The sequence below is a fragment of the Melanerpes formicivorus genome, unplaced genomic scaffold, assembly GCF_026170545.1.
Source record: "Melanerpes formicivorus ecotype bairdi unplaced genomic scaffold, bMelFor1.0.p_v2 SCAF_29, whole genome shotgun sequence".
Taxonomy (NCBI): domain Eukaryota; kingdom Metazoa; phylum Chordata; class Aves; order Piciformes; family Picidae; genus Melanerpes; species Melanerpes formicivorus.
In genome coordinates, this window is record NW_027142381.1 from 9,032,178 (window position 1) to 9,058,378 (window position 26,201).

The 26,201-nt window shown below is 52.0% G+C and overlaps 1 protein-coding gene across 5 annotated transcripts in view; it reads left to right on the forward strand.

The window, feature by feature from the left end:
- The first annotated feature begins 13,239 nt into the window (after window positions 1–13,239).
- NF1 (neurofibromin 1) overlaps window positions 13,240–26,201 on the forward strand; it is a 93,987-nt gene continuing 81,025 nt past the window's right edge. For all 5 annotated transcript variants that reach the window (XM_068154925.1, XM_068154927.1, XM_068154930.1 and 2 more), the window contains exons 1-4: window positions 13,240–13,449; window positions 21,338–21,481; window positions 23,332–23,415; window positions 25,660–25,850. In XM_068154925.1, coding sequence (XP_068011026.1) covers window positions 13,390–13,449; window positions 21,338–21,481; window positions 23,332–23,415; window positions 25,660–25,850 — 479 coding nt within the window. In that variant the 5' untranslated portion in view covers window positions 13,240–13,389. The remainder of the gene's footprint in view (window positions 13,450–21,337; window positions 21,482–23,331; window positions 23,416–25,659; window positions 25,851–26,201) is intronic.

The window sequence follows — 26,201 nt, forward strand, 5'->3', positions numbered from 1 at the left end:
CCTGTGCTTGCTCTGACCTCAGCTGCCAGCAGCTCTCGTCTGCGTGGCGGTGTGCAGGCTCCTTGCAGGAGGGGTGGCTGGCTGGCAGGAGCAGGCAGGCTGCAGAGTTCCCCTGGGATTTGAGCTGACATTCATTTCCTCTCTGCTCTGACAAATGGCACTGAGCTGGTTTGTGTTCCCTTGGCTTTGGCTCCCCAGCTCTGCTCTGTCACTCTCTCTGCTTGTTTACAAGGGTGCAGAACACCAAGGTTCTCATTATGACCAGGGCTGAAAATGTTCTAATTGGCTCATTAAAACCAGAGAGGATACAAGGCCCAAGCATGGGGTGCAGAAGCAGAAGCACTGGCTTTCCTTCCTAACTGGGCTGCCTCCTCCTAGGTGAGTTTGGGTAAGTCATTAAGCCCAGACTTAAACCAAGCCTAGCCCCAACCAGCTGAGTTCAGGAGTGGCAGCAGTGCCCCTGGGCAGAGATGCTAAGTCCTGTGAGAGCTGAAGAACAGTGCAGTGGAATATTTCATTATTTGGTGGATTAGTTTCTGTTCTACCCTGCAGATTTAGAAGCCTCCTACATCCAAGCAAGATGTGCCATGAGGGAACAATAGGCAGAGGTGTTAAAGAGTAGAGAGTCAGGCCTGGTGACATGCTGGGATTGTGCAGGACAGGGACAGTGCACTTCAGCAGTCACTGTCTGCCACTTGACTGAGTGCAGAGACAGGGGCTGAGCAGAGTCCAGTCCTGGCCTGCTTCCTGTTCAGAGCAGATGAAAGAAAGTCAAAGCCTCAGCCTCTCCCCTCCTGCTGTCTCCTCCTGCCACAAAGCAGCCCAGGCAGGCAGCCCAGAAGCTGTGTGAGAGATGATGCCTCTGGGTCTCCTTGCCAGCACAGCTGCAGACTCCAGGCAGACATGGCCAAGCTCTTGTCTGGCTTTGGTCCCCCTTGGGTTTTGTTTGCTTTGCAGGCTTGCTCCCCTTCCTTCCCCAGAATGCCAGATCCCTGATTTGACTTCCACCTTTAGGGCACCGAGGTCTGGCTGGCAGGGCTGCCCAAGCAGCTCTCAGCCCAGGGGTGCTGTGAGGTGAGGCAGACCTACCTGTGAGCCATTCATTTCCCTTGGATGTGCTGGGGGAGGCTCTATCCAGAACCATCTAGATCTGATGTTGCCCTGTGACAGATTTATGTTGGCTGCTTGTTCTTCTGTCCTGCTGCTTGTTCCCTGCTCCTGCTAAGTGCAGCACAGTTAAATCTTCCAGTCAGAGCCTGCTGGAGAGGAGAAGCTGCAGCAGAAGCCCTGGGTGGGCAGGGCAGGGTGAAGAGGAAGCAGAACATGTCCTGCAGCCCACCCTTCAGCACTCACTTGTGCTTAGGGTGGAGCTGGAGCTAGAGGCTGTTCTCATCCTGTCTCAGCAGCACTGCCCTGGGGGTGGTATTTGGTAGGTAGGGGCTAGGAGAGCTGCGAGTCCCAAAGCAGCCTTTCAGAGCCGGAGCGCTGCCTCCGCAAGGGCTGTGGGCTCTCTGCTGCTCCATGAGCTCATGCTTAGCCAACGAGAGCTGGGCTTGGGAAGCTGATGTGAGACCAGAGGAATGTGAAAGCAGTCACAGAAGGAGTCAGAGGAAGGGCTGACTCTGAGTGTAAGGGAGAAGAAGCCAGCAGGGCCTCTGGAGTGGTTCTGTGCCGCTGGACACTTTTGTGTACGTGGGAAATAGCCTCTGTAGAATAAAATACCTGACCTGGGGCAGAGACATGAAGTGAGTCCTGCTCAGCAATAGTGTTGGACTGCTGCAGCAGGAAGAGCAGGTTTTGCTCTTGATGAACTCTGTGTCTTGGCACTGGGCTAGCAGGGTTATGCCAAGAGAGGGAAACCAAGCGGGGGAGAGGTGCCAGGGTGGGCTTCAGTCTGCAAATTCAGTTTGTGGAAGGGCAAGCTGAGTCCAGCAGGAGGAATGGAAGGGGTAGGCTGCCTGCATTCTGTAAAGCAGGTCAGTCAAATAATGAGAAGAGCAAAAGGCAGCATGCTGGGGAGCCACAGGGCTGTGGCTGACAGCTCCTGCCTGGAACGGAGGAGGCTGCATTCCTGCTGCGGCAGAGTTGGGCAAGAGCAGATTGCTCTCAGATAAAGAGTATTTGCTTACAGACCAGAGGCAGGCCTGAGCTGATAGGGAGCCCAGCCTGGAGATACTTGGGTGGGTTGCATCCAAGCCTGCTGCTCCAGGGGCTACAGAAAAGGTGAAGGATGTGAGAGAAATGGAGGTTCTTTGAAGCTGGAGGTTGGACAGCAACAGTCTGTTGAGAGCTCTCCTAGACCTCCTTGTAAAGGTGTTGGGAGTAGGTAGAGAAGTGAGGGGAGAAAATGGGAGCTTGCAGAGCCTTTCACACTCCAGTGTGAACCTGTGCCTGCTGTGTACAGAGTGGTGTAAAGATCACAAACTTGAATAAATAGCAGTGTAAAGATAGCTATGAGGGCAAACAGCAGCACTGCCCTGAGGCACAGGGGAGAGGGAGCATGCTGGAAATGTAAGCCTGGCTCCAGACATGCACAGGAAGGACACAGCCCAGCTCAGCACCACACTGCAGGTTAAATCTGCATGGTAGAATTTGGGCTGTAAAGCCTGCTTCTCTGTCAGGCATCCTGTGCTGTGCTGCTGAGCACACTTTGTCCTCAGAAAATGCTGACTTTAAAGACACAAGTAAGGCCCACAGTGCCTTTGCAGTGGTTATTATTAGCATTGCTTTGCAGGTGAGTGCACAAACTCAGACCAGAGATCAAGGATTTGCCACAGTTTCTGGGGAACAGTCCCCAGAAGAACCAAAACTCCTCCAGAGCCAGAGTCCAGTGCTTCAACCCAGGGCTGTCCTTGTGTCCCTGGGGAGGCTGAGGGCAGGAGCTGCGCACCCTGGGTGCTGAATGCCTGTGCACTGCCAGCAGATCTCCCCGTGGTGCAGTGTCATATGGGATGCACATCCTGTGCCACCAGCCCCAGCTCACAGTGCAGTCAGAAGGCTGAGGGCAGTGTGCACAGGAGCACACAGGCAGTGCTGAGCAGAATTCCTCAGCAGGAGGGCAGGTCTTGGCTGCAGAACCTTCCCCTGCTGTACTCAAAGGGACTAAACTCAACTTCTTGTTGCCATAGTGTCCAAACTAGAAGCTGCTGCTCAGTGTTTACTCTCACTTGGAGCTGCTAAGCTCCAAGCCTGCATTCTAGAGACAATGCAGCTGCTCTCTGAGGATCTGGGGCAGAGGCAGCATTCCAGCAGGAAGGGCACTGCCCTGGGAGCCAGGAGACTGCAGTGCGCTGCCTGGCCACCAAGCCGCCCGTGCCAGCTCTCTGTACTGCTGCTTACCCTCTTGGCTTCTGCCTGCTTCATCTTTCGAGGTTGCAAGGGAGGGATTTCATTCCCATCTGTATTTGTACAGCAGCTGATACAAAGGGCTCTGGCTTTCAGTGGGAGTCCTCACAAGCTGCTGCAGTGCACACAGCTCAGTGTGCAGCAGAGCTGTGTCACACTGCTGCGGTGTGAGGTGACAAAGCCATCACGTGCAGGCTGGGCAGACTCACTCATGCTCAATTTATGGCTCTGCTGCTTCTGAGCTTTAAAATGCAGTCAGAATCTCTTCCATGCTGCTGTGATAAGGCCTGCAGTCTCACAAGACAGCTCAGTCTGTGCCCTTTTGGTCTGTAGGTGAAGGGTGCACTGCCAGGACTGTGGCAAGGAAGGATGCAATCTCTCTTTGTGTGAAGCTTAGATCAATGTGCCAGAGAAAGTTCTGATAAAGATGCAGCTACACAGCTGTAAAGTGCATGGCACTGCCTCATGCTTTTGCTTTTCAAAACAGAAATAGGCTTTCATAGCAGTGCAACTGTTCCTGTATGGGGCAGGGGAAGATGCACTTAACCACTCGCAGCCTGTCCAACACAGCAATTCCATTCCAGGATCCAGCTGGGGGAGGCTCTTGTGCTTCACAGGTGTAACCTTCTCCTTCCCTTTCTTACTGAGGCAGGAAGTATTTCTCCCTCTTGCCTTCTCTCTCCTTTCTTTTGGAACTGGCTTTTCCTGTCACACTACATGCTCTGGAGAGAGCTTGGCATTTTTCCCTGCCCTTTGCAGCTTTGGAAGGCTCCCTTCCCATTTCTCAATCCCTGTTACAAGGCAAGTAAGGCAGGGGTGGTGTCTTGGTTTGACTGCTGCTGTCATGTCCCAGGATGATATTTAGGCAGTCTGTGGCCCTGCAGGACTGCAGGAGTGCACCCATGATGGAAAAGAAGATGGCAGAAATGCAAGGTGGGTTAATGAGTGCCCAGGTTCCTAAAGGGTCAGGCCCAGGCTTAGGGCAACAATAGCTCCTAGTGACCAGCAGTTTGGTTCTGCCTGTGAGGCCGGGTAGGAATAATAAACAGTAATAAAAAGAGTTCACCAGGGAAGGGCAACTGTGAGCATGGTGTTAGCAGGAGGGCCACGTCCCTCACAGTGCCAGCTGTGCTGTAGCTGAAGGCATTCAAAGTAAGCAGATGCCCACTGTTCTCAGGACCAAGAAACAGCTCTCAACGTGGCCAGCAGCTCCTCCCTACTACTCTGTTTCTTCCTGGCTTTGTCTATGCAAAGGGAAAGATGATAGCAGGTGATCCCATAGGCCCCTGAGTTACTTCCTAGAGTTTACTAGGAGGTAGCAGGCAGGCAATTAGTTATTACTCCAGACTGAGAGCTTGGCATTAGTGCCAGCTGTGTCACAGTTCCCCATTGATGACTGCACTGTGCAGTGCCAAGTGCAGCACTGCTTCGAAGGCAGCACCACAAATAGAACCCCAGGTTGCCTAGCAGGAGCCTGCAGATTTGGCAAATACCCTTTCACCTCTCATCTAGCTGCCTCTCATCTAGCTAGCCATCCATCCATCCATCCCTCTGTCCAGCCATCCCTCTGTCTGTCCATCCATCCACCCATCCATCCATCCATCCATCCATCCACCCATCCATTTATCCATCTACCTACCTACCTCTCACCCAGGGAAATCAGGACCCTCAAACCCAGTTCATTTCAGTGGGGGTTGAAATTTACCTTCCTGTGTTTCTCCCCAGGGGCTTTCAAAGAGTTGTGCTGTTACTTTTCTGTCCATTCTCCGTTTTCAGCTCCATTTAACAGCAGCTCTGAGCCACTCCAGGCTGCTCAGCATCATTTGGAAGCCCAGCAAGCCTGCAGGTGGTGTGTCCTCGGGGCAGGGCCATGGGCCATCCATCCCAACCACTTGATGTCTGTTTCAAGTAAGCTTTCCCCACCCCCCAGATTTTATTTTAGAAAAGCTTGTGTGGGCTTCAGCAGGGTTGGAATTAAATAGGGCAGCATAAGCTAATAGGATGACTCATGGAAAGGAAATAGAGCAGCAGCTGATAAAACTGTTCAGTAACAAAGAGTCTTTATATTCATAAATTCAGAGAGGCTACCATGGGGCTTACAAAAGGATGGTTAAGAAGCAGAAAATTAAATTCCTGTCTTGAGATCCTCCCAGCTCATAAAGACTTAGCTTTCCATCAGGCTCTTCCCCTCTTCAGTCCCTCTTGTACACCTGATTAAGAAGAGAGAAGAAGAAGGGAATGTCACTGGTGGTGAACAGGCTGCTCCCGGGACACCTCTGCGTGCTGCACAAGGTCTGTGTTTAAAGTGAGCTAAAATAAGAGTGCAGATAGCCCAGCTGTGAATACATGCAGGTTTCTGCTCAATCATTGACTGATACCTGTAGAAGCAGATCTGAGAGCAGCCACTTTGGCACTCCTGAATGGAGCAGGAGTGAGGTGTCAGCAGAGCTTAAACCTTGGATGCTGCAACAAAAGAGACACTTGATGGATGTGCTGATGTTACTGAATCCAAATCCTGGCTCTGACACTATGGGATTGCAATCTAAAATCAGCTGAGCTGACACAGGGGGGAGAGTGTCAGCCCCAGTCTTGGACTGTGCAAGCTGAGATTGCTTTTCATTTCACAGCTGGCCTGAGTGGTGAGCTTTGGTCTGTGACCTGCTGGGTAGGTTTGGCTGGGTGTGAGTAGCCTGTGACACAGCTGATCACAAGGCACCACACAAAGCTGTGTGAAGGCAAGCACTCAAGCAAAGACAAAGTGATTTTACAAAGACTCCTGCCTTCTGCAGTAAGGATGAGGCATCACCCAGAGGGAGCAAGCTTGCAGTGGAGACACTGTGCAGGTTGCACCTTGGAGTATGCAGAGTGGGTGGGGAGTGTCATACAGCTTGAGAGGAGAGGGATGAATGTGTCTTGTCCTGCAGAAACCAGCCAGAGGAGCCTGCACGTTCCCAGGTGGATGTACCCTTAGCTGCCTTTGCTCCCAAGTGAGAGAGGTGTGCAAATGTAGCAGGGTTTGCTTAAAAGGCATCCAACAACAGACAGTTCTGGCAGGTTTAAGAGGGTTGCTCTTAGGTGGATTCACTCCCAGTGCTGGAGAACAGGAAGGTGCCTCCCAGCAGGCAGTGTGGGTGTACTGAGTCTGTAGGAATATCCAGCTTCTGGGAAGGGCTGGAAGGATGCTGGATGCTCTGGCAAGAGCAATGGCCAGAAAAATTCTTTATGTGAGGCCTACCCAGAAAAACAACACTGAAAACCAGTGCTGAAGTGTTGGAGCAGCATTGGGAAGTAAAAGTGCAATCACTTCACCTGGAAGACTGAATCTAATGCAAACACCTTGCAGTGAAGGAGCACAAGAGGTTCATGACTGGCCAGCAGCCCTTACCACGTTTTGGTCTCTCTGGCTCTCATCCCAGTGACACTCCAGACCTCCAGCCTGTTTTCTCTGGCTAAAACTCCTGCCCTTTCCATGAGATCACCCAGAAAAGAAGCCAGAAAGTATCAGTCAATGTCAAAGTCACAAAGTCCAGCTGCTCCTCCTCCTCCTCTTTGTGACCCCCATCTTATGACAGACAAGGAACCAGAATTTGGGGGAGAGGAAGTAATAGCCATAAATTATCCTTTGGGGCAATGTGATAATCCAGGCTGAGCTGATTACTCACCCAGGGCAATTAAAATGCTGCTTTATGGTATTTAAGTAACCTCTGCAAATGACTAATACCTGGGCAAGGCACTGCTTGCTAGGGGAGGGGAAAAAGAGATGATCTCCAAAATGATCTCACTGCCCTGAAGTTTCAGAGCAGAATCACAGGAGTGACTGTGATCATACAGACCTCACCTAGGATTTGCAGAGAGCTTAATTATCCCTCAAAGGCACAGTGGCAGACACTCACTGCCCAGGTCTTGATCCACTTCCAGAGCATGGCACAAGCCTCAGTGCCATTCAACTCCTTCAGCATTTCTGAGCCCTCAGGATGTCCTGGGTCTGGGCTGTTTCATTGTCCCAGCTCAGCTATCAGGGGTTACACTGCTGCTGTTTTGCATCCAAATGAGAATTCTCCTGGCAGGGAAATACTTGCAGCTAGAAGTTGTGCTACCATTGGAATTATCCTTTGCTGCTTGGACTCCCTGGGCAAAATGTTCCAGTGTGAACATTCTGAATAGCATCTCTGCTGTTTCTGAAGTATAACCCAGCATGCTGTGATTGCTGTTAGTCTAGTCAGGTCTTCTGCTTGTGCTGTTCACATTTAACAGATCCCCTTGCAGTCAAGGAGGACCTGGGAAGCAGAGAATACAAAGGACAATCCATGGCTTAATCTTCCAGAAGAAGGTTGTTCGTGTTTTGAAATCCCCCCAGCATATGTCAGCTGAGTCCGTGAGACACCTGTCGGGGGAAGGGCACAAACCCACCACTCATTGACCAAGCAAAGAGTTTCTCTTGACTCGGGTCAACCTTCAGGGCTTTCAGTGGCGTCTAATGCCCTCTAATGGACACCTCTGTTGGAGCGAGGTGCTCCTGGAGCCCTGCAGAAGGGCTGAAGCCATCCCCCCAGCGGGAAGGAGCTGCGGCCGTGCCAGCCGGGCTGCACGGAGCTCCTTGGGAGCCTGCCAGCTCTGAGATTAAGCCCAGGTTTAAGGGGTTTGTAGCTTAGAAATATTAAGTCACCTCTCACCAAAAACTTGGCAGATCCTCTCCTTCCTCCCTTCCTTCCTCATTTGCTTAAGTTTGTTTGTTTAGCCTCAGTGAGAAGAGTTTTGACGCTGAGCCCACGTTTGCCTCCAGACGATGCCCTGCCCTGCAGCCACCAAATCTGTGCTGAGCAGAGGAGGGGGTGCCTCTGGAAGGGATGGTGAGGGCCAAGGCTGAGACTCAGGCATGAGAAAGGACCACTCAGCATACTTGAGCCACTGCAGGGCTGCTCAACAAATGCTGGTGAAAATGAGAAAGGGGGATGGGAGGGATGGAGAGAAGAAATCAAAGCATGCAACAGAGACTTCAGTGAGTGGGGGGGGGAAGATGTGTTAATAACTAACTTTAGTTGAAAATATGAAGTAAAGCAAAAGATAAAGGTGTGGAAGGGCACAACCCATGTCAGGAATCCAAGTGTCACCCCCAGGAGGTAGTTTAATCACAATAAAAAAGAAGCCCAGACCTCCTGAGTAAGCTGTAGCTGATATCTAGAAACTGACTGGGTCTGGAAAGGTAAAACACATCAGAAAGAAAGGAAATGCTTAAGGGCTTCTAGCCTGAGAGGGAACTGTATTGGAAGTTGTGTCGTTAAATGGTGCTTATGACACGTGCCCAGCACCTTTATGCTGGAGTAAAGGACAAAGCTTTAGAGAATTGGTGTGGATTTCTGGCCAGGCCATGCTCTCTGTGTGCTTTGACTTTCTCATCTGGTTCTCCATTCTCTTAGGCAAAAAGCAGAAGTGCCAGAATACCTCCAAAGAAGTGATTCAAGTGGCACTTTGGGGCTTGTCTAGAAACATCAGTGGCTGGAAATTCCAGGAGAGAAATTGTTCCCACACAGACAAAGGTCCAGCCTGTACTTGTGGTGGCTTGGCTCTGCAGGTCTTAGCAGCTCTAAACCAAGACTGAGAGTAGAGGCTATAGCAGGGACTTTTCTCCTTGCATGTGACTCCTACCACTAGTGCCTTTTTGACAGCCACAGGGGGGGATTTTTAGTGAGGAAACCCCACTGCCATTCCCACTGAAGCCTGACAAGTCTTTGTGGATGCCTCAGGCTGTCATTTCTTATTTTTAGTGAACACAGAAGCTTAAGGAAGTGCAGTGAGCAGCTCTTGCTGAAGTGTCTTGAAGAAATCCACCAAAATAGCCAAGAAGCAGGAGGTTGTGAAAAGCTGCTAAAGAAATGGAGCCACAACTCAGGAGTTACCTGGAGCTGGGGGCCTTGGGAAGATTCCTCCTAAAATGCTATCTCACTGGCAGGTATGGAGTGTCCTGTGCCTGCCTGCTGGAGGGCAGAGTTGTCTGGGTTTTCCTGCAGCCCACAGTCTGGGTCTGGCACAAGCCCAGCAGCAGAGACACTGAGGCTTTTCTAGGAGAGCAGATCACCTCCAGGAGAGTGGCTCAGGGTACTTGGTGTGGGACCTCAGAAGAAGAGGAAGAAACAATTGAAAGGAAGCAGAGAGTCTTGGGAAAGAATGATCCTGACCACTGCTGGTTGGAATTTTCCAGAGTTTGGGGGGAAGCACTGTGAGTTTCCAGCATCACCGTTCAGCCTCTGAAGGTTTGCCCCTGGCTGGAATCCGGAGTACTACAGCGAGTTGTGTTTGCTTTTGGGGAACAGATCTGCCTCGGGACGACTCTCAGGGAAACAGGAAGAGGCAGTTTGTTTGGCTTAGCCAGCTCTGAGGGCAAGGAAGAGCCTGACTTTTCCTACCCCAGTTCCCAAGATGCTTCCCTCTCAGCAAAACTTATCACCCTTGTTTTCTTTCTGGCTCTTGGAGATAGGGGTTTTGATAAGCATATCAGAAAGCTGAAGGCCTTTCCTGCCCCCTGCATGAATTACCATTGTTTAGATCTTGGCAGAATGCAGAGATCTCGATGCAGATTGTGGCTCTATCACCTCAAGTGGATGTTATTCCTGCCTGATGGCTACAGGATACTTAAAGGTCAAATATATAAACAGTTGGGGGTGGGGGGAAGGAGATTTGATAAAGTCAAGGAGAAAGAGCCCAGGAGAAGCAGTTCTGCCTCCAGCAATCCCAGAACTGCTGGGGATGTGGAAGGTGTGTGAGCAGAGGGAGTGCTCAGCACCTGCTGCTGTGCTCTGGAGGCACTGTCTGAAGCATGGCAAGAGGCTTGCTAGGCAAATGGACAGCTCTGCTGGGGCACGGCCTCTCTCTGCTGCCAGCAATGTTTTGTTCAAGCTGGTGAGGAAGGGGAGGATGAGATAAAGCTGGTTGGCTCTGCCTGTGTGTGAGGGGCCAGGTCCATGGCATCCCTCTGGGTGGCAGGTGCTGGCCAGGGGCAGGCAGCCATCCCACCTCCAGCCAAGGCAGCGCTGGCAGAGCCTGTGACCTCAGGCAGATTTCGACTGGCTTGAAGGGTGACATGTCACGGGGTGAGACCCCTTCTAGACAGAGCTGGAAGGCCTGGAGGACAGACCCCTAGCTCCAGAGCTGGAAATAAGCATTTACCTGTTGAAGGGCAGTGTTGGGGGGAGAGAGACAAGCCTGTGAAATGCTGTGGTGATGTCAACAGCCCTCTTGCTGCTGTGGTTCTTGGTGGAGCCTTTCTTTGTGCTCAGACACACAACCATGACTGGAAAAGGTTCCAGGGGCCATTCTGCACCCAGCTGGGGAGGATCTGGTTAACTAAACAGTTCTGTGCACACATCACAAAGGCTTGGTTTGGGTACAGGCATAAATAAGCAGCATGTAAGAAGTGCTCTCTGGAACATAAGGCAACATTGAGGCTTTTAGCTCTTCTGGAGCCATATTACTGCTGACCATTCTGAAGCACTCCAGGGCAGAGGACTCAATGGCCTTTGCACCACAGCTACTTTGGTGTGCTCAGCAAATGGGGAAGGCAGAATCCAGGGCACTTAACAGCCCAGTATCAGACTTCAGTCTGTCTAAAGCAGAAGGCTTTTGCATTTCCTGAAGGACACTCCCACAAGCCCTGCACAGGCAAAGCCACTGTTGATTCCTGAAACTATTCATTGGATTTCTTTTTTTCTCCTTAAATATCTGCAATCAGTTTTCCTCTCTTTGTAAGACACCTGCCCCGTGCTGTGCACCAAGCCCCTGGGTTTGTTGCTACAGTGCAAGGGAATTGTTCCTTCTGCAAACCTGAATTCCAGGAGTTTCACTGCTCCTAGTTTACAGGGGCAGCCCCCTCAGAATATATCCCATGTTGCCACCAATAATTCACGTGTGCTGTGACGACAGCAAGAGTCTCCAAGTCAAACCAAGGGCCCTGCTGAGGGCAGGGGCAGGAGGAAGTCCCTTGGCTCTCCCCTCCTTCACGATGCTTTTGGCAGTTTAAAGTCCTGCATTCAAGAGCTCTTACCTCAGGGCTGCAGCTTTATTTATGCTGTCAGAATTCTACCTCGACTCTAGGATGAAAGGACATCGTTTTGTGCTCCTGCCTACCCAGAAGGGAAACAAATCACCGTCCCCCAGGAGGAAACTGGAAGTGGATGTTGATTTGTCCTGCTGTCCACCTCTGCTACTTGGGTGAGTCACGAAGAGTAAACAGTTGGCTGGGTGCTGTGTAACCAGGCTGGGGAAGAATCTGTGTGTGCTGCCTTGTGTATTTTTAGTTGCTGCTGGAGTCCTGCAGCAAAGCCTTCAGATGTAACAGAAGCTGTTAAGCAGAAATAAATGGATATGCAAAAACAACCACTTTAATATATACACCTTATTTCAAAGGTAAAGCACAGCCATACATGCCAGTCTGGGTACAATCACAAAATCACAGCTCATCTGTCAAGCCCACGGGCTTGGAAATGGACACTGCAGCTGGAATCGAGTCAGGATCTTCCACCAGCCTCCTCTTTCTGCCAGGAGAAGGTGTGAATCGTCATGCAAACCCCTCCCTTTAGACCGACACACAGGTTGGGAGAGGTGAAACGCTCCCTGCTAATCTGTGGCCAAAGGGTAGAAATTCGGCTCACAATGTTTGCTTGAATAAAGAATTTCAAGGCAGACTTCTCAAGCAACCTTCTGTTTTGAGGAGCAGCTTACGATGATTCGGTACTTTTAAACGTGGAGGGAATTTTGCACCCCTCTCTCTCCCTGGCTCCGCAGGATGAGCACCGGTAAACATTTACAGACAGGAGTGCCCCAGGGACGCTGCCCCTTGCCGCTTTCCTCGTGTGCGGCCTCATGTGCCTTTATTTTCTTTGTGAGAGGGGAGGCGAAGCACCGCGCCAGGCCCTCGCTGGCACTGCCCGAGGCCAGCAGCTCCTGCAGGGCCCCCGCTCCGCACCGCAACCCGGAGCTCACCGTCAGGATGCAGCCTCCAGCCCTGCTCCGCCAGCCAGCTCCTGGCACCGCCCGTGCGAGCGGCGCTCCCCCTGCCCCCGGCCGGCGCTCCCCCTGCCCCCGGCCGGCGCTGCCCCTGCCCCCGGCCGGCGCTCCCCCTGCCCCCGGCCGGCGCTGCCCCTGCCCCCGGCCGGCGCTGCCCCTGCCCCCGGCCGGCGCTGCCCCTGCCCCCGGCCGGCGCTGCCCCTGCCCGCGGCCGGCGCTCCCCCTGCCCGCTGCCGGCGCTCCCCCCTGCCCCCGGCCGGCGCTCCCCCTGCCCGCGGCCGGCGCTCCCCCCTGCCCGCTGCCGGCGCTCCCCCTGCCCGCGGCCGGCGCTCCCCCTGCCCGCGGCCGGCGCTCCCCCTGCCCCCGGCCGGCGCTCTCCCTGCCCCCGGCCGGCGCTCCCCCTGCCCCCGGCCGGCGCTCCCGGGGGAAGGGCACAAGCAGGCAGAGGCAGGCGCCTGCCGGGCTCCGCTCCGGGGGCTGCCCGCCGAGAATGCCAGCCCAAGGCCCAGCTGCTCTCCCCGCCTCTCGGCAGCCGGAGACAGCACCCCTCAGGGCAGGGCAGGGCAGCCGGCAGGGCAGGGCAGATCGGTGCCGTGCCTGCGGGGCTCCCTTCCTGCACGCTCTGAGCACGGAGGAGGGGACGGGAAAACGAAAAGTCAGCGCCGGGAGGGCCCGGCTGCCGGTACGGACCCGGCGCAGACACAGGCGGCGCGCCGCCCCCCGCGGGCAGCGCATGTGCCGCGGCCCCTCTCCGCCCCCCGCCCGGCCCCGCCGCCGCGCAGCCGCAGCCCGAGGCTCCGCCGCCTGTCTCGGCGCTCCCCCTGGCGCGGCGGCCGCGGCGCTGCTGCTCGGGCGGGCGGGGGCGGCCTGGGCTCCCGCTTCCGGTGTGGTGTCATGGCGGGCCCTGGGCGCTGATGGCTGCGGGGAGCTGAGGGCCCCGGAGCGCGCCAGGGATACGGAGACCCTCCCCTCGCCCGGCGCCTCTCCTGCCGCCCCCCCTGCGGGGATCCGCCCCCCTCCCTGGCCGGGCAGGCCGGGGGGGCCATGGCGGCCCACAAGCCGGTGGAGTGGGTGCAGGCCGTGGTGAACCGCTTCGATGAGCAGGTAGCGGGGGCGGCCGTAAGGAGGGGCGGCCCCCGCCGCGCCGGGCCGGGACCGGCGGAGGAGCGGCGGCGGCGCGGGCAGGGCTGGGGCCGGCCGGGGCCGAGGCGCCGCTGCGGGGCCGGGGGCTGCGGGCTGCTGCGGGCTGCTGCGGGCGGGGAGGGGGCGAGCGGCGGCCGAGGCTGCCTCGCTGCCCGGGGCGGAGGCGGCGGGTGGGAGCGCTGCCCCCTGCCTTCTCCCCTTGCCGCCGGGTTCCTGGGGCCGAGCGAGCGGGGTCCCCCCCGGCGCCCGGCCCGGCGGCGGCTCCCCTGCTCAGCCCCGGCCGGGGGGCGGCGGCTCGCTGCGCCCATTGTGCTGGGCAGGGTGGCTGGGTGGGGCCGGGTGCTGCCCGCCGGCCTCTTACCCCTCCCAGCCGACCTGGGGCATCCCACCGACGTCCGGAAGGGGCTCCTGGGTCTGGGTGGCGGAGCGGCCTCCCCGCTGCCAGGCTGCTCCAGGTGCAGTGGCGTAGCCATCGGCTCCGTGCAGGGAGGGCAGAGATGCCCGGTTCCTCTTAGCTGCTGCTCCCCCACCTCTGCCAAACGTGTGTTTGCTTTCCCTAGACATTGCCGTGAAATGACAGCCTGGCTCGGCATCCTCCTGTGCATCAGCAAGGAGCTAAAGCCTCAGGAACCAGCCTAAGGAGGGCTGCTTGGAACTGCTGAGGCAGTTCCACCTTGATCCCCGGAGCATAACGGGGGATGTCAGGCTGACATCTCAGCCCTGCACTGGGAGCACACTTGTGTGGGATGAAGAGGGTTTCTAGCCAGTGCTGTTGCACTGCTAGGCACTGACTTCTCTTTACAAAAGTCAGTGCTAGTAGCTTGGAGAAGGATTTTGTGAATGGAAAGACGAGGGATTTGTTGGCCTTAGACTGCATTTCTCTGATCCACATGCAGAAACTGCTTACTGGGATTAGGTGGCATGACTCTGGCAGTGGGGCTAAGCTTAGTGCTTAGACTCTGCAGTTTCACTCCCAAGATGCTTCCCTTGACGTGTCCATGTGAGCTCAGTTGAGGCTGAATGATCAGGTTCTGTGCTGGCTGCCTCATTTTGTGAGCTCAGGACACAGCTCCCTGAGAGCCTGCTCAGGGTAACATCTCTCAGGACCTGTTTCTGCAGATTGAGTTTTGATCACCTGCCTCACCCCCATCCCTCTCAGTGGTGCTTGGCTGCCAGCCCCCCGGGGGCAGAAGGCTCTGCCCTGGCTCAGTAACAGTGAGCTCTTCCTTCTTCACATCCATGCTGGAGCTGCAGTGAGTGAAGTTTATGTAGAGAAGGAGAATATCAGACTTGGTCTTTTGACATGACAATGATGCAGCTTTTCCCAATACATTTTAGGCCTATTTGCATGGTTAACTTCTGCCCCCCCCTCCTTGTCTTGAGTCATAGATCACTTTTTCCACAAGCTTCACAAGCAAGGTCCTGATTATGCTCCCAATAATGCAGAGAGTGTTGCTTTGTGCACTGGTGTTAAAGGGCCCTGGGCTTCCTCGCCTGCTTTGTTGTGTATGTTGTGGAGCTGGCCTTTGCCAACATCTGTTAGGAGTTAGGCACTTCAGCTTTTTGAACAGAAGGAGTTTCCTACCCCATCTTCTGGGGTAGTTACAGATAGGTGTGTGAGGGGAATCCTCTCTTGACAGGCAGCAATGTCTTCTGACTGTGGAGATGTTCAGTTACTGGGGTGGCAGGAGTAATGCCCGGCCAGCCAGGTGCTGGCTGTTGCAGGCAGGGTGTGTGGCAGATGCTGGTGATGATGTTATGATCAGTTTATTGCCTGTTTTGGTTTAACCAGAGCAATTTGTCATTTGGGGTACTGCATCCTCAAGTGAGTGAAGCCAGGCAGAGACATTCATCTCTGCTCTTGGGGAGAACTTTGCTCTCTCACTCCTGTCTACTTGAAGTTCTTCATTTTGTTGTCTGCTTTTCATGCACCATTTCCTCTGCCCTGCCTGGCCTGGCAGTGATCCTCAGGGTGGAAAGGTGAACTGTTCTTAGCTGAGCATCCCAACAGCAGCTTGTTGTGACACCAGCACCACTAACTAACCACACTGCCAGTGGATGGGGATATTTGGGTGCTGCTTGCAGCTCCTTACCTTTGTGGAGTTAGGTGGGGCTGGAGTTACCTATTTGTTACCTCAGAGTGCTCATTCCTGCTCCAGCTTCAGAACACACTGACCAGGAGCACTTTGGTTAGTGGTGGGAATGCCTTTTGGAGTATGCTGCATACTGTGTCCCTCTTGGTTCAGCACTGAAGGAGCCACCACTTGCATCATCAGGGTGTCTGAACAGGGAAGGGCAGCTTGAGTTTCTTGGGGATTGTTTAGGGCTTTTTTTTCCCTTAATTCTGTGTGGGTGAAGGCAAAATTTTTCAAGGCTTCTTCCTTCATTTACAAAGTAGGGAAATGTAGTTGTATTCCCCCCAAATGCATGGATGTAGACAGGCTTCTCATTCATGTGCTAAGTGCTTGAATTCATTTTAAGGCAGAGGAAACAAGGAGCTGGGAGAATGCTAATCTGCACTGAAAACAAGAAGAAATCAGGGCAAAGCAATCTGTTCCTGTCTGCTCTTGGTTGTTGCTGTAAATGCTGCTTTAACCAAAATCTGCTCTGGTCTGTGCAGTTCTGGGGGCCTGACATGCCTGGTGAGCAGTGTCATGGATTAACCAGGGGCTGGCCACACTCAGCTCTTCACAGCTCACTCCTGAGCCTGCAGCCCTGCTTCCAGCCACCTCTCAGACTGCTTGAAGGCTTCAGCTGGTGCAGAAGGAAGCTGTTGCTGGTGCCTGCGAGGCCAGGTCACACTTACAGAGCACACACCAAACCCCTTGAGTGATTGTGTGCGTGGGACTGGTCACTGTGTTTGCAAAACTTGCAGTGCTCAGGACAGGATGAGGCTGCAGTGGCACAGGGAGGCTGCCCTGTGTTTCAGCAGAGCTCTCTGTACTTGCAGACATCATCAGCTCTTCATGAAATAAAATTATCTCCTTTTTCCCCCCCTTTTCCTATGGAGATACTGAGTTGCAATGTCAGGTACTGTATTTTTGTAGTAGTTTTTAAGTGTCACAAGCTGAAGTCATGGGAAGGCTGATCCAGTAGAGAAATAATTCTAATGACAGCCAGAGAAGCCTCACTGCCTGGAGCATTTAAATCTGGGCAGCTTTCAAACCCTCAGATCTAATAAAAGGTATTAATCCTATATAAACTTGTGGCCACTCCAGTGCTTATGGGGTGCTTCAAAGAAAGAAGGCCTTGGTGGTGGGGATTAAGGTCTGGGCTCCCCATTTGTAGTTTCTGAGCTCTGATGGCTGTCAATTAAGAAAGCTTTTGTTATAAAACAGCCCTGAAAGGCAGTAGGAAAGTTTCATTCTTCCCTGAAATGAAAGCAAATATTCCCTCCTCCTCCTCCTGTTGGTTCTCTCTGCAGCATCTGAATCTGGAGAGTATCAGAGGCCTGAGCAGGCACTGGCTGCAGCTAGCAGCTCTGTGTTTTTCATTGCTGCTTTTCATCTTGGCTTGTTAAGAAATCAGTGGTAGTGGTAAGAAGTGTTTGAAAGTGTTCTGCTGAGTTCTGGCTGTGCTCCCCAGGTGCAGTGGTGGTTGTTGCTGGGAGGTAAGGCTGGGCTGTGCAGAAGGTGGAACTTACTCCACCACTGACTTCCAGGAGCTAAGAACCAAGTCAGAGTGTCTGTCACACTGCTCTCAAGCAGGGAGTGAGCTCTTTCATCCTTCTCTGACACAAACCTGAGGCAGCTCTGATCCCATTTTTCTAACTCAGTGTGTGTAATGTATCCCCAAACCAAGTGCTACCCTCTGCACAGATGGTGTCCTGAAGCACAGCTCTTGGAATGGCCCAGGTGCAACAGATGTTACCTGAGTCCACTCATGAGCTGCTCAGAAGCATCCAGGTGATTTGATGAGCCTTCCTTCCTGACCTCAGCAGTGTGGGTGACTGCATGTGTGGTCACAGGGCCAGCCTCTAGTTAACCTCTCCAAAAGCCTGATTTTTCTCTGGTTTTCAGAGTAACCTATATAAAATGCTGTCAGACACGAGCTGAATTGTATCCCCACTTCAGGATACCCTGGCTCTTGAGTCTGCATTGCTGCAGCTGCCAGGCTCAGCTACTTAATGGCTTCTCCTTGCCTTTTGCAGCAGTGTTGGTTTTAAATTGATCTTCAAAGATTTAAAACTGCATGATTGGAAAGGTTCCAGGTTTGATTACCTGTTTTGTCTTTGTCTGCTGCTGAGGCAGATTGTGGCCAAAGATGCCATTGCTGCTGTCCTCTGGAGCTCATTTGACATCTGAATGAGACAAAGCCAAACTGGGTCAAGGAGAGAAGGTGCACAGCAGCATCCCTCAGTGTGGCTGGATGTGCACCAATGTAGTTAAGAGGCTCTTGACTGTTGCTTCATATCTGGGTGGAGAAAAGAGCTGAACTGGACTAGGGAACATCCCTCTGCTGAAGTGGGGTGGCTTCAGAATGGTGCAGGTAGCTTTCCAGGAGTGGCAGGACGAGGGGTGATGGCTTCAAACTGGAGGAAGCTGGATTTAGATGAGGCATTAGGAAGAAATTCTTCACCCTGGGGTTGCTGAGGCACTAAAGCTGCCCAGAGAAGGGGGGGTTCCAACCCTGGAAATGTTCAGAGCCAGGCTGGATGAGGCCTTGAGCAGCCTGGTCTAGTGGGAGATGTCCCTGCCCATGGCAGGGGGGTTGGAACTGGATGGTCCCTTCCAACCCAACCCATTCTGTGGTTCTGTTGTGCTGACAGTTTGAAGCTCCAGTTATATTGAAGCTTTGTGCTTGAACTTCTGTTTCTCATTCAGATAAGAGCTGTGCAGGACAGCATTTGTGTCAGGCTTTTCCTGGAATGAAATCAAGGCAATGAAAGTAAATCCTCTTTAAATTCCCTTTTTTCCTTACAATCTTTAGCTTGATGGGCATTTGTGTAGAAGTTCAAGAGTTTCTTCTTGGTCACTCAGCCCTGACCCTCGTTCTGTTAGGGGACATAAAATGCTCCAGCATGTCAGGGTACACAAAGGAAATAGCTGAGAAATAGGAAAAAACCCACCCCACCAACCAAACACCAGTGGTAATATTTCCTTTTGATACAGTTTCCTATTTTAAATGGCAATATAAAAAGCAGCTTTCCTCCTGGGTGACCTTGTTGCAGTGGCTGCTGTGGCAGGAAGCTCCAGGAGCGTGTAATGGGATGTTTCTGTAGCATGGAAGCATGCAGAACGAGAGCTGTGACAGTTTCTTTGAGAGGCACTTCTGAAGTGTTTTCTCACTCAGTGGGATTGAGCTTTTCTGCTGTTGTCAGCACAGAGACTTGAAAACTCCAATAAAAAGCCCTGGTAATGGTGAAATGTTTCATGGAATGTTTCTGTCTTCTGCTGGTGACTGCTGAAAATGTAGTGGCAGAATAACACCCACAGTGCAAACAGGGCTGGAGCCAGAGATGCTTTCTTCTGCCTTTCCCAGGTCTGAAATGGGCACATGGCCTCACAGAGTGGTTCTGGTTGGAAAAGGCCTCCAAGGTCATCAAGTCCAGCCACTCACCCAGCACTGCCAGGGCACCACTGAGCCGTGCCCCTCACACTGACACCCCCTGTGCTGCTTTAAAGCATCACAGCCCAAATGCCTGCAGAAGTGGAAGTTACCTTTGTTGTCCTGTGCACCTTGCTGCTGTGGGAGCTTGTCCAGACAAAAAGCATCAGATCTTATGGAAGGGTTGTCCCTCAGTGTGGTTCCCTGGGTGCCAGATGTCCCCCAGCCACTGTCTGAATGGAGAGCAGGGACTCCTCATGGACTCTTCTGAGGCTCTCGGGTCCTTGGGATGATGCTGCCGTGGCAGCTCAGTCATGCCTCTGAGTTAACCTTCTCTTAGCCAACAGCCAATTTCCATTGTGATCCTACTCTGTGGTACCCAAAGAACTGATACTTAAAACCCACCCCACAGTTTGTATGGAGAGGAAATTACCCTTGGGCATAAAGACTGAGAGAATATTGAGGAGGCCCAGTTCCCTACAAATGGAAGATGTCAGTGCTCAGCAGACTGCACTTAATGATGCAGTCAAAGCTGATGGGGAAAGGAAAAAAGGTTCCAAATTTGGAGTTCTCTAATAGAATTCATCCAGCATTTTAAATCTGGGCCTTTAAACTTTTATCAACAGAGACAGTAATAGGAAGTGGTTGGCAGAGATGTCTGTGGCTGCTGACAGCACTGTGACTGGGTGACAGTGCAGAGTCCCCTCACTGGCTCCACAGAGGCCCCAGACTGCAAGGTTGCTCTGTTAGCAGCTGTGAAGCAGATTCCATGGGATCCTTCTTTTCACCTCTCTTCAGTGACTTTTCCCTTTTCTTGGTTTAAGATCCCTCCTCCAGGCCAAACCCTCTGGTCTGTGGCATTACCTGGAGCTGTCAGTGCCTTTCAGAGTCCCTGCTGCAGTCAGCACTGCTTGAAGCCTCTAACAATTAAAGTTTCTGTAGATAAATTCCTAGGCTGTGCTTTAAAATATGAATGGCACATGTGAGTTATAAAGAGAGAGGACAATGCTGACTCTCTGTTCCCACAAATCCTCCCAGGGAGTCTCTCTTCACCCTGCATGAGGATTCACTCTGAGCCAAGGGCAGCCAGGAGCATGCAGGGCCAGGGGGTTGTGTGCTTGGGAAGGGGCTTGGTTGTGACCCTTGAAGACTTTGGGTACAGCATGAGAGGAAGTGCCCAGGGTTCACATTTCAGTTCTGTGCAGTCACTCTGAGTTTATCTTCCCTGGAAATGATGCATTTCCAGGCTGGATCACTGGTGGGTGCTGGGCAAGGATGGGTGATGTGGGTGCTGGGCAAGGATGGGTGATGTGGGGCTCACAAGGTCTCCTTGGCTTGAAGTCTGTTTGAGGCTGAGACTCCAGCACCTGGCTCCTGGTGGGGTGTGCTGGGGGGGCCCATGGGGGCTGCTGGTGGTGGTTGTTCTGGTACTGGGTTGTACCTGCTGGGCAGTTCTGTCCTCAGGGAACCACTTTTACACCTTCCAGCTCACCTGCTTTGTGTGGTGCTGTGATTTTGCCTTCCCCCAGGTTTCAAGAGGCAGGGTGTTGTTTTTCCTTGCAGGCATTAACCTTATGAAGATTTTTGGTATTTAATGAGCCAAATTTTGAAATAAAGGAACTCTTCTCAGAATTCTCTCATTTTCCTGCTCCTTTTGATTGCTTTGACATTTGGTTTGTAGAAAGTGGATCACAAAATAGGGGTTTAGTTTCAGTTCGGAAAGAGGAATAGATGAACCTCAGTATTTCAGGTTACAGATCACTTATAGATGGACAGAGGGAGAATGTGTTTGTAGCTGGCTCTTGGAGAGTGTTTTTCAAGGCTGTTTCTGGAGTCACAATAATTTTAAACCCATTTTTAAAGATGATCCAAGGGCTGGAGCAGCTCTGCTATGAGTTCAGGCTGAGGGAGCTGGGGGTGTTCAGCCTGGAGAAGAGAAGACTCCAGGGGGACCTTAGAGCTGCCTTCCAGTGCCTGAAGGGATCCTCCAGGAAGGCTGCAGAGGGACTTCTCATGAGGGTGTCTAGAGACAGGCCAAGGGGGAATGGTTTGAAGCTGAGGGAGAGAAGGGTTAGGCTGGAGCTGAGATTCAGGAGTAGGTTGCCCAGGGAGGCTGTGGCTGCCTCCTCCCTGGGCTGTTCAAGGCTAGGTTGGATGAGACCTTGGGCAGCTGAGAGGTGTCCCTGCCCATGGTGGGGAGGTTGGTTAGCTGCTCTCTGAGGTCCCTTCCAGCCTAAGCCATTCTGGGATTCTCTGTAAATTCCTGTGTGAAAAGGCTCTTAACAATTCTCTCTCTTTGTAGCTTCCCATAAAGGCTGGCCAGCAGAACACCCACACCAAAGTCAGCACAGAGCACAACAAGGAATGTCTCATCAACATTTCCAAGTACAAGTTCTCCCTGGTCATCAGTGGCCTCACTAACATCTTAAAGAATGTTAATAACATGGTGAGTTTGCCTCAGTTGGGATTGTTGGCTGATTCTTTTCTCTCTTTTCCCCAAGTGGTTGCTGTTTGGTCATGTTATCCAAGCTGTCACCTGAAGTGCAGCCACATTGTTGCTTGCCATTGTCACTTTCTTTCTCCTCATCCTGATGCGCTGAGGTTCACCCACAGCACTGAGCTGCCTTGTGTATGGAGGTGCTGAGATAGTTATGGCAGGGAAGGCTAAAGGGGAATCTCCTGTTAGTCATGGGAGGGGTCTGCAGGTGGGAAGGGATGTGGCTGCCTGAGGACTGGGTCCATGAAGGTGCCTGGCACTGTCTCAGGTCTCTGGGCAGCGGAGCACACTGCTTGTTGCCATCGCGTGGAGAGGTGCTTCAGTGGCCTGGGCCAGCAGTGCTGGCACACAGGGTTGGTACAGCAGGGCAAAGGAGATACTGAACAGCAGCATTTGGTGGGTTTTCTTTTTCCCTTCATCTGTCCTGCCAGAGCAGGGTCTGCCAGGAATCCTTTAGGGAAAGGAAGAAGGGGAAAAAGAAGGTGGAAGGGTTTGTAACTTAGGCTGTTTGGAAGTGCTAGCAGTTGTGTGTCTATAATATGGATAGATCTCTGTGGATGTATTAACAGACAGACAAATTTCAGTCAGAACTCTGTCAGAATGATCTTGGAAAACAATCTGTGGTCTCCTAATGGCACTATGGACGCTCAGCTCCGAAGGGATTCCGTCCCAGGCAGTTAGGGAAATGAATGAGAAGCGTGGGAGCTGCGTAGGGCTCTGTTAGAACACCTCGGAGGATTGATGCCCTCAGAGAAGAGGCTGCACTAAAAGGCTGCAATCAGAAAAGAAGTTGCACTACTGCTGGAGATCTTACACTGCTGAAAGCTACCTTTGAGAGAGAATTTATTGTAACTCCACTGCCCAGGCATGCAGGAATGTGTTGATGTGTGAGGTTGTCTCACAAATGAGAAAACTCCACAGTTAAAAGAAGTTTTTAGCTGAGATAGCAGAGATTTTGAGAGGCAAGACCTAGCTAGAAACATCCACAGCAAATCCTTTGCACTGAGGACCAGGACTTCATGTTTTTGTTTGGGGGAATGAGCTATTCTCTGAATTGGCAACAGTTTGGAAGGATTTCTGTAGCTGAAACAAACCAGACCAACAGACTCTTACAGTGGGCTTGGGTCAGGAAAGTGACTTGAGGGTTTGCACCCTGCTGAAGCTTCGACTTAGCTGAGCTGACCTCTGCCATGGTTTAAAATGCAGCTTCTGCCTGGGTTCCATCTGTAGGCAGCAGAACCAATGTATTCTTGGCTAAATCTCTGCTCCTTTATTTTGCTGTCTTAATATTGCTGGAACTAGTCCCTGTGGTTGGCAGTAAAATCGGGTGCTAGCTTAAACACTCTGTGGAATTCTGCCTTCATCCTGGATCTGAAGTGTGGCATCTTCTTGGAGGGTCTCATCTGTTTCTTCCTGTGGTCTGTGCTAAATTTTGCAACACTCTCCATAAGCTATGGATTTGTTGTAAGATGAGTTCTGTTAAGATGTTGGCAATGAAATGCATAAGGGGAAAGGAGTCAGCAGTAATTGATACCAAAATAGTTTCTGAGAAGGTTTCACCTTCACTTCTGAATCAGTTCCAGGCCCGAGGGAGGTGAGGGGCTGCAGCCTCCCTCCAGCCTTGCCCTGTGCTTGCTGTTTGTTAGATTTGCCATTGCAGATTCAGTCTGGCGTTTCTCAACTCAAACCCAGAGGAGTAAAGGAGCCACAGCTCCTTGTGCTGCTTTGCTACCTTACTTCAGTGCCTTACAAGCCACGTTTTGGTGTCTCAGATGAATCCATATCCTTTCTACTTCTAGAGAATATTTGGAGAAACTGCTGAAAAGAATTTGTACCTCTCTCAGCTGATTATCTTGGATACACTGGAAAAATGCCTGGCAGGGGTGAGTAGGCTGGCATCAGCAGCTGCTAAGTTGGAATCAAATGAACTGGAGAGTTCAAGTCAAATGCTTGTGTCTCTGTCGTTGCTGGTACTGAAGTTGAAACTCATCTGACTTGGAGCAAAGCAGGATTAATGCCCCCTAAAACCTCACTGAAACTTCCTGTAATGTAACATTGATCCAATTGCTAAATTCAGCATCTGGGGGGTGCTTTTTTCGTGCTTAAAATCAATGTGGGTTGTTTGGGTTTTTTTAGCTAATTAGACTTAAGTAAACTTTTGAATTTGCCCTTCCCACTGCTGAGCTAAGTTGTGGAGTTACAGCTCAGGAGTGTTCTTTAACAATTTGTTTAAGAAAGACTGCAGACACCTGGACAACTCCACTCAGAGGCCTGTGTGAGCTCGAGGAAGGGAAGACACAAAGCCAGAGGAGGAATTGGATGTGGTTGTGAAACTCCACTAGATTTTTATAAGCTTGGAATGCCTGTGGCATAGTTTGCTCAGTGCTTTTTTGAATAGATGCATTAAAACATCTTCATCCCACAGCTGAAAGAGGAAAAGTGGAGGGGTGGTAACTCACGGTCAGAGCCGCAGTCCGAGTGAGTATTGCAGTTCGCTGCTGCTCAGCTTGCTGAAACCTGTGGTTTGCTGAAACAAATTTTTCAAGTGCTTGTATGTACACAGCAGAGAGCTTCCTATCACTGTTCTGAAGATTACTTTTGCAGGTGTTTCCTAGATTGCATTAGTTAACCACAGCCAAACTTCCACTGGGAGTCCCGGCCTGAGCTTCGCAGTCGGAGCTGTGCCGGGAGGCAGTCTGCCGTTTCCTCGGGGATGTAGCCGGTCGTACAACTTACTGTGCTGAGCTGTGTGATTGCAAAGCCAAACTTCCCTGTGAGCACAGCTTGCAGTGCTCTACTCCTTCCAGCAGAAAGGAGGGGGGTTATTTTTAAAGCTGTGTTCCTGGATGAATGTCATGAAATCACCTCAGCTCTTTGCCGTTCCCCCTGCAAGAGTTTTGGAGGGCTCTGTCTTGGTAAGGTAACGACCTCCTTGCCCTCAGATTTGTCAGGCAGTGTATCTTGTGTCACAGTGCTCAGTCAGGCTGCATAATTGTGGATTCTTCTCAATTCCCTAAAGATCCAGGTAAATACATTTTCCAGAACGATTTTCAGCTTTCACAGCTGAGCTAAAGACCTCCTTTGTTCTTCTGGTCTCTCCTTGTGCCTTTGCAGTGAATCGAACCCAACCTGCTTTAGCTTCAGAAATTAGTGCTCTAAAAATACTCCTGCCACACATATGGGCTGAAAGGTGGGGGGGGCTTTTCTCCTGGTGGATTGTGATATTTGAACAGCTAAAATTGCTGAGAAAGTGCTGAATGCTCCTTGCTTTGTCAATTGAAATGGAGGCAAGTTGAGCCAGTATATGTTGAATGAGGCTGAGCCAAAGTTCTATACAAAGAGCGTTGTGTTCTGGGCTATCTTCAGGCGGATTTCTTGCTCGCAGTTCTTGCTCAATGTTTCATCAAGTTCTCATGGCAACAGGACTCAGGTCAACTAAGTGGGAGTCTCTGAAACTTCCCAATTCCCTATGGTAAATTCATTGGTAGAGTTTTAGAAAGCTTTAATGCAGACCCTTCTGTTGAAGCTTGCTCTTACTAGAGCAAAGTTGCACTTTGAATTCTTCTGTAAATAGTTTCCTTATGTCTCAGGCTGTGCAAACTGGCAACAAGCAGAGTTTTCTTTTGCAGGGGAGTGAAGCCATTTTTTGACTCAGGGAGGGCAATCTCAGGCAAGAGCCAGAGAAGCACCTCTGCTCTGGGTTAATTTTTAGATATAAAGTATGTGCTGCTACCCAAAAGAGAAGTAAGGCTGGGTCTTTGCCCCCTGAGCTTCCACTCAGAGCCGGTGTGGTTAGTGCTCTGCTGCCCACACTTCACACAGGTCGGCAGGGTGCAGTCATCAAAACAGAAGTGGTTTTGACTCCAAAAACGAGTTTGATATTTTGCTGGATGCCTGATGACCTTGATCAGTTTGGGGCCCTACATGTTTTGGAGGCTGAAAGTGTGAGGAGGTTTGACTGGTCTGGACTGTTGTTCAGATGGAAAGGAGACTTCACTGCATCGACTGCAGGCAGGGTTAGAAGTTCAGGTTCAGGTCCTGTGCCTGCTGGTGGCAAATGCTTCATTGTGGTGGCTTTTCTCCCCCCTAAACCTGAATTTCCTGACATGCTGAGTGTCTCTCTTCAGCAACCCAAGGATACCATGCGACTAGACGAGACCATGCTGGTGAAACAGCTGCTGCCAGAAATCTGCCACTTCATCCACACCTACCGCGAGGGCAACCAGCACGCGGCCGAGCTGCGCAGCTCCGCCTCGGGGGTCCTCTTCTCCCTCAGCTGCAACAACTTCAACGCCGTCTTCAGCCGCATCTCCACCAGGTAGGTGCTGCTCGCTGGCTGTTAGATCTGCTGCATGCTGCTGCCTGCAGCATCTGCACAAATGGCTGGAACGTGCCCACAGAAGGGCCACGAGGGTGAGCAGGGGGCTGGAGCTCCCCTCCAATGAGGACAGGCTGACAGAGGTGGGGTTGTTCAGTCTGGAGAAGAGAAGACTCCCAGGAGACATTATTGTGGCCTTCCAGTATCTGAAGGGGGCCTAAGAAAGCTGGGGAGGAACTTTTTAGGGTGTTGGGTAGTGATAGGACTGGGGAGAATGGATCCAGGCTAGAGGAAGGAAGATTTAGATCAGAACTTAGAAGTTCTTCCCCAGGAGGGTGGTGAGAGACTGGC